General features: G+C 65.4%; 2 protein-coding genes across 3 annotated transcripts in view; one reads left to right on the top strand and one right to left on the bottom strand.

Moving 5' to 3' along the window:
* Window positions 1–1,056: 1,056 nt before the first annotated feature.
* FKBP10 (FK506 binding protein 10) lies at window positions 1,057–5,467 on the top strand. Of its 2 annotated transcripts, none has more exons than XM_026044571.1 (10): window positions 1,057–1,302; window positions 1,973–2,118; window positions 2,289–2,478; window positions 2,667–2,812; window positions 2,891–3,080; window positions 3,242–3,387; window positions 3,494–3,683; window positions 4,262–4,404; window positions 4,492–4,655; window positions 5,204–5,467. In XM_026044571.1, exons 1-10 carry the CDS (start codon window positions 1,109–1,111, stop codon window positions 5,387–5,389), a joined length of 1,695 nt encoding a protein of 564 aa, XP_025900356.1. In that variant the 5' UTR covers window positions 1,057–1,108; the 3' UTR covers window positions 5,390–5,467. The 2 variants fall into 2 exon arrangements, with proteins under 2 accessions (XP_025900356.1, XP_025900357.1); XM_026044572.1 differs by having other exon boundaries at window positions 3,242–3,392; window positions 3,502–3,683.
* Window positions 5,468–6,419: 952 nt separating this feature from the next.
* The window catches only part of NT5C3B (5'-nucleotidase, cytosolic IIIB), a 4,465-nt gene continuing 619 nt past the window's right edge, over window positions 6,420–10,265 (bottom strand). Inside the window, exons 2-9 of the mRNA XM_026044622.1 lie at window positions 9,960–10,058; window positions 9,324–9,393; window positions 8,857–8,903; window positions 8,646–8,731; window positions 8,070–8,159; window positions 7,532–7,694; window positions 6,999–7,199; window positions 6,420–6,717 (exon numbers count right to left, since the gene is read on the bottom strand). Of these exons, the coding sequence (XP_025900407.1) occupies window positions 6,607–6,717; window positions 6,999–7,199; window positions 7,532–7,694; window positions 8,070–8,159; window positions 8,646–8,731; window positions 8,857–8,903; window positions 9,324–9,393; window positions 9,960–10,058 (867 nt within the window). The 3' untranslated portion in view covers window positions 6,420–6,606. The remainder of the gene's footprint in view (window positions 6,718–6,998; window positions 7,200–7,531; window positions 7,695–8,069; window positions 8,160–8,645; window positions 8,732–8,856; window positions 8,904–9,323; window positions 9,394–9,959; window positions 10,059–10,265) is intronic.

The raw sequence follows: 10,265 nt of genomic DNA, 5'->3' as shown, positions 1-10,265 counted from the left end.
GTCGTGGTGCGGCGCCGCGCTCGGGGGGGCGATGCCGGGGCGGGCAGCGCGGGCCCGGGGCGCGCTCCCCTGCGCGCTCCCGCTGCGCGAACCGGGCTGCGCTTGGGGCCCCGCAACCCGGGGCTGAGCCAGCCTGGACAGGCCGGGCCCTGCGCGGTCTGGGGTGCGCTGGGGTCCGCAGGCTCCCCGGGCTGCCCCATGCGCTGCAGGCTGTGGCATCCCTCGGGTCCCCTCGGGGCCGCGCTTCTCCCCGCTGCCCATGGTGCCGCGCGCTCCTGGAGCTGCGCGTTTCCAGGGATGCCCACGGCAGCTCCAGCCGCGCTCCCCCGGCTGTCCGCGGCAGCCGGCCGGACCCCCCTGCGCCGCACTGGGTTTCCCTGCCGGCTCCTGCCAAGCTGGAGGCTGCAGCCAAGCGCGCCCTGCCAGAGCCCGCGTCCCCGCGCTGCCTGCCAGCCTCACGCTGGCCCTGGCCCAAGCTCCGAGTGCCGCCAGCAGCCACTGGCACCCAGCGACATGAATCCCCAGGGCAGGAGCCAGGACACGGCCTCGGCCGCCCTCCCAGCGGTCCATAGGGATAGGGACAGGGACGCACAGGAACACGGCTGCGGCATCGGCCACTGCTCCGGTGGCAGAATAAGGGTTGCTTCACGTTTTTCATCATCCCAACGATAAAAACAGAGTGCTGGACGCCACTAAAAGGCTTAAACCCCCCTATTTGCTTCTTCTCCAATAGCAGCGTATTGAACTGTGTGGCGATACCCCTGCACAGAGGCAGGAGAGGCACCATCGTGCGTGGGAGGCCGCGGAGATGTGAGTGCCGTGTGAGTGCGAGGCCGGGCAGGAGCGGGAGCTGCACCAACTTGCTTCCAAATAGGTCTCTGCCGCTTGTGCCTCTGCGCAGGAACTGCCTTCAAGCCCGAACCCTCCTGACGTGGAGCGAGGGCCGCGGCGGGGGCGGCGCGGCGGGCGGGCCGCGCGGGCCCTCAGCGCCGCCGTCCACGTTGTCAGAAATTCCAGCGGCGCCGGGGCCGGGAGTGGGGGGAGCAGCGGCCGAGGCCCCTCCTCCGGCGCCGGCCCCTCGTCCGCTCCCGCGCAGCCTGCGAGCGCAATGGCCCCCGGCAGCCTCGTCCTCCTCGCCGGCCTCCTGGGCGCCCTGGCGCTGGGTGACCCCGGGCCCCTGGAAGACGTGGTCATAGACAGATACTACATCCCCAAAATCTGCCTGCGGGAGGCGCAGATGGGCGATTTCATCCGCTACCACTACAACGGCACCTTTAAAGATGGCAAAAAGTTTGACTCCAGGTACAGCGGCGGGCGCCGGGCCATGCAAGCGTGCATGCAGGAGTGCGAGCATGCAAGCGTGCATGCCAGAGTGCAAGTGTGCAAGTGTGCATGCAAGAGTGCGAGTGTGCAAGCGTGCATGCAAGAGGGCGAGCGTGCAAGCGTGCATGCAAGCATGCAGCCCTGCTGGGCGCTGGATGGTGGGAGCAGCAGCGAGCGGGGCCGGCCCTGTCCACGTGTCACCCGGCCCTGCAGCCCCTTCCCCCGTGTTCCCTGTGCATCCATGTGTGGGGATTCTGCCACAGCGCCGGGAGGCAGGATAAGGCCGGGCGGGAAGCTGCTCATCCGGGAATGGGGATTTGCACAAATTGCAGTGAGAGAAAGAAAGCAAAAAGGAGCCGATCAGAGTGGGACGTGGCACCGCGAAGCTGCTGCTTGTCTGAGCAGCCTCATCCCTTGGGATCTTCCCTGAGCCGTGCAGGAGGTTGCAATGCCCCAAAATGGCCCCAGCTACTCCTCACGGCGAGCACTTTAAAAATAAACAATAAAGACAAGTTTGCGGTTGAAAACGGAGCCCTTGGGGCAACAGCTTTGCTGCCTGCCATGCACGGAGCTCCGCTCGGGGAGCAAACACAGGGGTGCAGAGAGCCTCGTGCGGGGCCGTGCTGACAGGCGCCCGCGTCGCCCGCAGCTACGACCGTGGCAATGCGGTGGCCGGTGTGGTGGGCGTGGGGCGCCTCATCACCGGCATGGACCGCGGGCTGCAGGGCATGTGCGTCAACGAGCGGCGCCGCCTCGTCGTGCCGCCCCACCTGGGCTACGGCAGCATCGGCGTGGGTAAGACCGGGGCGGCAGCGGGGCCCGGGCACCGCTCCCGGTGCCGGCAGCTGCAAACGGGGGGTCCGGGGTGCCCCGAGCACCGGGGCGGTCGCCTTCCTCCCCGCGCTCGCTCCCGGCCCCTCCGTGCGCCGCCTAAGGCCGCGCCGCTCTCGCCGCCGGCGCTTTAGCGGGGCTCATCCCCCCGGACGCCACCTTGTACTTCGACGTCGTCCTGCTGGACATCTGGAACAAGAAGGACCAGCTGCAGGTCACCACGCTGTCCAAGCCCGAGCGCTGCAACCGCACCGTGGAGAGCTCCGACTTCGTGCGCTACCACTACAACGGCACCCTGCTGGACGGCACCCCCTTCGACTCCAGGTACAGGCACAGGGGCTGCCATGCACCCATTGACGTGGGGCACAGGGTACCCGAGCAGCAATGCACCCTTCAGCTCCAGCTATAGGGCATGGGGGCTGCAATGCACCCTCTGACAGGGGGTACAGGGTGCTGGGGTTGGGATGCAGCCTACGGGGCGTACAGGCACCCGAATCCCCCCGTCCCCGCAGCTACAGCAAGCAGAGCACCTATGACACGTACGTGGGCACGGGCTGGCTCATCAAGGGCATGGACCAGGGGCTGCTGGGCATGTGCGCCGGCGAGAAGCGCAGCATCGTCATCCCGCCCTTCCTGGCCTACGGCGAGAAGGGCTACGGTGAGCGGCGGCACCGGGGGTGGCGCGGGGCGGCGCGGAGCCCCCTCGCCGTGCTGAGCGGCCCCGCGCCCGCCGCAGGCACCGTGATCCCGCCGCAGGCCTCGCTCGTGTTCAGCGTCCTGCTCGTGGACTTCCACAACCCGCGGGACGGCGTCGCGCTGGAGCAGCTGCAGGTGCCGGCGGGCTGCGGGCGCCGGGCCGCCGCCGGCGACTTCGTGCGCTACCACTACAACGGCACCCTCATGGACGGCACCCTGTTCGACTCCAGGCACGCAGGGCGCCCCGGGGGCGGCGGCGGGGGGCTGGGGCAGGAGGGCACCAAGCGCCCGGCATGCGCATCCCCGCTCGCTGCATCCCTTGGGAAAGCGCGGCCCGGACAGGGCCAGGCTGCGGGGAGGGCGCCAAGTGGCCGGGCTTGTCTCACCGCAGCTATTCCCGCAATCACACGTACGACACCTACATCGGCAAGGGCTTCATCATCCCCGGCATGGACCAGGGCCTGCAAGGCGTCTGCGTGGGCGAGAGGCGCCGCGTCGTCGTGCCCCCGCACCTGGCCTATGGCGAGAGCGGCGCAGGTAGGGCCAGGGCCACGCGGGGCAGCGGGGACAGCGGGGACGGCCACCCGCGCTCCCGGGACGGCCGCACCAGCTCTGCCAGCGCCTCCGCCCGCTCCCATCCCAGGGGACAAGATCCCCGGCTCGGCCGTGCTCATCTTCGACGTCCACGTCATCGACTTCCACAACCCTGAGGACCCCGTGCAGATTGAGACCGTGCACCGGCCCGAGGGCTGCAATGTCACCAGCCGCCCCCGTGACTTCGTGCGCTACCACTACAACTGCTCGCTGCTGGACGGCACCAGGCTCTTCTCCTCGTGAGCGCTGCGGTCTCTTGTGCTGGTGGAACAGGGCATCCATGGGGCAGCTGAACACGGCCAGGAGCAGGGCTGAGCCTGCTGCTGCTCCTGGAGCTGCAGCCTTTTGCAGAGGCACCAGGCGCACGGCCACGGTGGCAGGGTTTGCATGGGACGAGCAGGGTCTTGCATTGAGGGAGCAGGGTTTGCATGAGGCAAGCAGAGTCTTGCATTGGGTAGCAGGGTTTGCATGGGGTGCACAGGGCCTTGCATTGGGGTAGCAGGGTTTGCATGGGGTGTGCAGAGTCTTGCATTGGGGTAGCAGGGTTTGCGTGGGGCCAGCAGAGTCCTGCATTGAGGTAGCAGGGTTTGCATGGGGTGAGCAGGGTCTTGCATTGGGTAGTAGGGTTTGCATGGGACTGGCAGGGTCTTGCATTGGGGTAGCAGGGTTTGCATGGGGCTGACAGCGTTTTGCACGTGAGCAGCAGGGTTTGCATGGAGCCAGGAGCAGGGTTTTGCACGGAGCAGGGGTTGGCAGCACCGGCCCCGTGCTCGGAGCACGTTTTCCCGCAGTGTGAACCTCTCCGTGCCTCCCGCAGCCACGACTACGAAGCCCCGCAGGAGGTGACACTGGGGACCAACAAGGTGATCGAGGGGCTCAACAGGGGCCTCCTGGACATGTGCGTGGGGGAGCGCCGGGTGCTCATCGTGCCCCCGCACCTGGGCCACGGGGAGAGCGGAGGTGAGCGCAGCGGGGGCGCGCGGCGCCGAGACGCCCCCGGTGCTGCCGCGGGGCCGGCAGCGGCTGCAGCGCCCGCTCGCCTTGCAGCGCGCGGCGTCCCCGGCAGCGCCGTGCTGCGCTTCGACGTGGAGCTGCTCTCCCTGGAGGAGGGGGTCCCTGAGGGCTACCTCTTCATCTGGCATGGGGAGCCACCGGCCAACCTCTACCAGGAGATGGACCTCGACCGGGACGGCGAGATCCCTGCCGAGGAGGTGGGATGGGGGACGGTCTGGCCAATGTGCCCCAGGTGGCCGAGGCGCCCAATGTGCCCCACATGACCAAGGAGCCCAACATGCCTCAAATGGCCATGGTGCCCAACGTGCCCCACGTGGCTGAGATGCCTGACATGCCCCACGTGGCTGAGGCACCCAACATGTCCTGTGTGGCCAAGGTGCCCAGCATGTCCCACATGGCCGAGACGCCCAACGTGCCCCACATGGCCAAGGTGTCCCACATGTCCCATGTGGCCAAGGGACCCAACGTGCCCCATGTGGCCGAGGTGCCCGACAGGCCCCGTGTGGCCAAGGCACTCAACATGCCCCACGTGGCTGAAGTGCCCAACATGCTTCATGTGGCCAAGGCGCCCAATGTGTCCCACATGGCCGAGATGCCCAATGTGCCCCACGTGGCCAAGGTGTCCAACATGTCCCATGTGGCCAAGGTGCCCAATGTACCCCATGTGGCTGAGACGCCCAACGTGCCCCATGTGGCCAGGGTGCCCGACGTGCCCCACATGGCCCCTTCTCGTCTCTCCCTCCAGTTCTCCACCTTCATCAAGTCTCAGGTGGCCGAGGGCAAGGGGCGGCTCATGCCCAGCTCCGACCCGGAGAAAGTCATCGCCGACATGTTCAAGAACCAGGACCGGAACCAGGACGGGAAGATCACGGCCGAGGAGCTGAAGCTGAAGACGGACGAGGACCGGGAGAAGGTCCACGAGGAGCTGTGAGCGGCGGCGGGCGCCGCTCGGGCCCGGCCGCCCGCACGCCTGGGCCCCCTCCTCTTCTGCGCCCTCCAAGCGCGTTGTCCTCCCCGCGTTGGCTGCGGGTGGGAGAACCAGCCCCCCAGCCGGAGTCCCGGCGGGAGGGTGGGAGCCCCCTGTCCCTGGCGCCTCCATCCCCCCGGAAAGGCAGCGCTGGATTTTCCCAGCCCCCTGGCCACTGGGGCGCTTCCCCCTCCCCAAACCCAACCGAACCGGCCTCGAGCCTGGGCCTCCCGTGGGCAGCCCAGCCCCGCGCGCCCTTTGCCCACGACTGCACCGGGATGCACTGGGATGGAGCCACAGGAAGCAGGAGCGTGCGGCACCCCCCGGCCCCTTTCGCTTGGCTCTAGTTTAGGGACTTTTTTGTTTCTACGCCTCATTCCTTAAAGGAGAGGAGAGATGAAGAGGAGGCTGCGGTGCCGCTGCTGGGGCAGCCTCTGCTCCCGCTGCAGCCTGGGTGGACGGAGGAGGCCGGGGGTGACTCAGGTTCCCAGGGTGACAGCGAAACCCTCCCAGGCAGCTGCTCTTCCACACAGCCTTGGTGCAAAACCCTTTGCAGAGAGACCCGGTGACCCTCACGTCAGGGGGGAAAGGCCCCATCTCCCCCCAGGTGCGGGACCCCCCATGCGCACTCCTGCCCTGCAGCCCCCCGGGGCAGCACCGCCCAGGGAATCCCGCCCCGATTCCGATGCCCAAACGCAGCCGCGCCGCTGACGTGGCCTCCCAGGGCCGCCGGTGGGACCAGCGGGTCCCCGTCCCCTGGCTCCGAAGGCTCCCGTGCGGCCGCGCCGCGCGAGCGGACGTCGAACCCCGAGGAAAGAACTGCATCACGGGCTCCAGCAAAGCCCGGTGATTTTTTAACTTTGCACCTAATAAAAACGCCCAAGTGGTTCCCAAGGCGTCCGCCTCTGTGCCCGGTCCCCTCGGCGCGGGCTGGGACCCTCGCCCGGCAGCGGCCGTAGGGCTGGGGGGACAAGGCGGGGGACGGGGCACCCCCTGCTCTCCCCATGCCGCCCCTCCAGCTCCAGCACCCACCGAAACTGCGCGCGCGACGTCCAGGACGGGCACGACACGCAGGCCGGGGTGCGGAGGACGGAGCGGAGCGGGGCAGGTCCCGTTCGGGCTTCGGGGAGGTGTTAACGCCCCGGCGCCCGGCTGGGGGGCGGCGGGTCGGACCCCCCGGCTCATGTCTCCGTGAGGACGAAGCGGAGGATCCCATTGACCACGTCCAGCGTCTCGTCGCTCTCCAGCACCACGTCGTAGGCGTCCAGGTACCTCTCCCTCTGCTCCTCCACCTGCGGCGCGACCACCCGAGGGGCGAGAGGACACAGAGGAGGAGGAGGACCATGAGGAGCAGTGACTGGGAGCAAGACCCAGAGCCAGGGAACATCTCTAAGAGCAAAAGCAAGAGGCCCTGGGGCTGGTGAGCAGGGACACCCAGCAGAGCCACCAAGGAGCACAGCCCTGTCCCCTACAGCCCCACACGACTCCTGATCTGCAGCAAAGAGGGGCCAATTACCACCGCGAGACACCCCAGGGCGCGGACGTCAGTGCTCAGGGGACACAACAGACCCACCTTGTCGTTGAGAAAGCCGATCTTGAGGATGTTCTCCACGCTGGGGACACCGTCTGCCATTGTCAGGTCGCCCATGGAGTCCCCGAGCAAGATGATGCTCGTCCGCGCGCTCAGCTGCTGGAAGTACTCGGTGTCCCGCAGCACGGAGTTGTTCTTGTTGTAGGTGTGGATGAGGGGCGCCTTGAAACGCCTGAGCACTCCCTGTGCAGGGGGGACATGGAAGTTCATCCCAAACTCCCTACCCTGTGTCATGGGCTCTGGGTCCCTTCTGCAGCCAGTTAAAAGAGGGGGACTATAGGCACACATGCCACCAGCTCCAAGCTCTCAATTCCCATTTAAAATAAGCCTGGGGAGAGCCGTGCTAGTCCAAGGGAGCTCCCATGGCCCAGAAAGCAGCAGGTCCAGCTCAAGGATCAAATCCACTTAGGCTTAGCAGGCAGCTTTTAACCTAGCAGCCTCTGCCAAACTTTGCAGCCCCAAATTCATCGCTACCAAATCCCCTTCTCTCTGCAGAACAAGATGCAGAAACTCACATTGTCATCGAAGTCCATGTAGTTGGAGACCACATTGACATTTGGGTGGAAAACATTGGCCTGGCGGATAATTTCCTCGAGGATGTCACCCACACCAGCAGAGAAGATGAACAGGGGGACGTTGTATTTATGCAGCCGGTTGAATAATTCATCGAATCCATCCCTAAGACAGAGGAGTCCAAAACACAGTATTACGTTACCATCTTTCGGCGCAGTGTTAGTTTTAAGACTATCACTGACAAGGCTGGTTTTAGCAGCAAGTTGTAGCGTAGCATTTTTGTGCTCTGAAATTTGATGCTGAGGCCAAGGTCTGGATGAAACCCACAGGTTGCACAAGGGGAGAGAATCATCTGGAAAAGTGGGATGCTTCCCCACCCCGTCCTCCGAAAAGCTTTGGGCTTGGAAGAGCTGGTTGGGGAGCTCCACTGCCGCATCAGTGCCCTGGGCTGCTCCTTGCCAAGGACAAGGAAGGGGACGCCGTGAGGCTCCGAGGGCGCTGGGATGTGGCGCAGGGAGGGCTGCAGCTGCCCCGCGGTACCTCAGCATCACGTCGGACTCCCGGACGATCTGGGGTATGTCGCTCTTCAGGATCTTCTGTTGCGACAGCAGCTCATGGGCCTTGCTCCACCTGCAAGAAGGCACCAAATGAGCTTCCCAGGTCCAAACCCAGGCAGCCAGAGACGTAACGGGGAGAAACTTCCTGGTACTGCTGCCAACTCTGGAGGAAGTTCAAGCTCGCCCTTTTACACCCGGGCGCAAGGAGCCACCCCGGCAGGGTCACAGGCCCTGTTCAATGTGATCGTTCTGAGACCAACTGGGGTCTTTCTCGCTCACGTCTCTGCAAGCCTCAAGTCTCTTGTGTTTCTCGATGGCTGCTGAGCTTTGCCCGAGGAGGTGCCGTTGGATATGGCAACATCAGGCACCAGTGTGGAAGGAAATCAGGTCTCTGCTGGGTATCCAGCATCCCCGATCCTGAATCAATAACTCTAGCCAGGGAGCCTCTCCTCTTTCCCGAGAGTTTCTAGGTCTTGGATTCAGGAGCAATTGTCTTTCTTCCAACTTGCCCCTCTCATGTTCCCCTTGCAGAGCAAACTCATCACATGCAACTACTCACCACTCCACCATGAGGGGCCGTTTCTCCTCCAGGGTCCGTTTGGGATCAATTTCGATGGGATAGTAATAGTGCAGCAGATCCTTCAGCTGCAGCGTGGGACACACACAAGGAGCATGCAGTGAACAGCAAGTCTAAAGATGCTGGAGACAACAAAAAGCATCTCCAAATTCCCCCAAATACGGAGGCCGGGGCCATAGCGAAGGACACCCACCTGCCTCCTGCCCTCCTCACTGACAACACGGCTGTTATCCAGGATATCTGTGAAGACAACAACGGTCCGGTGACGTAGCGCAGACACACGTGGGGACAGTAAGCAGGTTGTCCGAGAGGCAGCTATTTGGGGTCAAGATCTCGGAAGGGCTGAGATGCAAAGCAACGCTCAGCAGGGCCGGAGCAGGACCAACACCCACGAGCCTTAGGGAAAAGCATTAGGAAAAGCAGCAGCATCTGGGGCCCTTGGTGGGAGCTGGAGCTCAGGAGCTCATTTTCACAGGGGCTGGACCGCCTGGGAGCGCAGCTGGAAGTACTGGAGTTGAGGAGGGTGGACAAACGGGATGGGGAAGGGGCCGGACTGGGGAAGAGAGGGAGGCAGCAGGTAATGGGAGGCGACAGAGATGGAAAACACACCGAGAACCGGCAGAGCTGGGACAGGGGGGAAGCCACGGGGCTCCGACTCACTGTGTGACGTGGGGCAGCGCCTGCCGTTGCACCCGAACCTGCTCAGCGTCATGTCGAAGTCGGAAATGACCTGAAAGGGAAGAGAGGACGAGGGCCGCGGGGGAGGCTGCGGCCCCGTGCGGGAGCGGCTGCGGCTCGGCCGGGGCAGCCGGGCTGCACTGCTGCCAGCTGTGCAGCAGATGTGCTTGTCTGCGACAGCCACCACCCTCCCGTCCCGGGCGCCCTTATCAGCGCCCAAAGGGACAATCCTGCCATGGGTGGAGGGGGCACGTCTGGGGACGGGTTAATATTTATAGTGCGTGAAACAGGGAAGGAAAAGGTCCGTGTAGGGAGAGGTGCCACCCAGGGCAAACAGCTCTCCCTTCTCGTCCTGCACCTTCTGCGTCCCCTCTGTAGAAGGGTGGCAAGGGGCTGGGTGCAAGGAGGCTGGGCAGGAGCGTGCACCCTCTGCAGCCCCAGGGGAGCAGCCCTGGGGTCCTACCTGCAGCCTGTGCATCCCCTGCTCCTTCACGGTCCATACCTGCACCTTGTGCATGCCCTGCTCCCTCATGGCCCTACCTGCAGCGTGTGCATCCCCTTCTCCCTCATGGCCCCTATCTGCACCTTGTACATCCCCTGCTCCTTCACAGCCCGTACCTGCAGCTTGTGTGTGCCCTGCTCCTTCATGGCCCGGATGATCCCCGCCACCCGCTCCGGGTCCTTGATGCGGACGGTGCTTTTCTGCAGCTCGGGCACCTGCGGGAGGAGCCCCGCATGTCACGGACACCCCGGGTGCCCCACGCAGGCCCGGGGGACGAGCAAGCGCGCTCTGCCTCCCCGGCCGGACTCCTCCTCCCCGGCCGCTCCGCATCCCCGTCCCGCTCCGAGCGCGCCCCGCGCGTCCCGCTGCTCCTCCCCGCGGAGCCGCGCTCGTCCCGCGGCTGCCCGGGCCCCGCTGCGCTC

The sequence above is a fragment of the Nothoprocta perdicaria genome, unplaced genomic scaffold (assembly GCF_003342845.1).
Source record: "Nothoprocta perdicaria isolate Ctin4 unplaced genomic scaffold, notPer1 scaffold_372, whole genome shotgun sequence".
Classification (NCBI taxonomy): Eukaryota; Metazoa; Chordata; class Aves; order Tinamiformes; family Tinamidae; genus Nothoprocta; species Nothoprocta perdicaria.
The sequence above is the reverse complement of the archived record's forward strand: the minus strand, read 5'-3'. Positions and strand labels throughout refer to the sequence as shown.

Coding starts and splice junctions, on each gene's coding strand:
- FKBP10 (XM_026044571.1), top strand. CDS start 1,109: ATGGCCCCCGGCAGCCTCGTCCTCCTCGCCGGCCTCCTGGGCGCCCTG. Junction 2,119..2,288: donor CTACGGCAGCATCGGCGTGG/GTAAGACCGGGG, acceptor CCGGCGCTTTAG/CGGGGCTCATCCCCCCGGAC. Junction 3,388..3,493: donor CTATGGCGAGAGCGGCGCAG/GTAGGGCCAGGG, acceptor CTCCCATCCCAG/GGGACAAGATCCCCGGCTCG.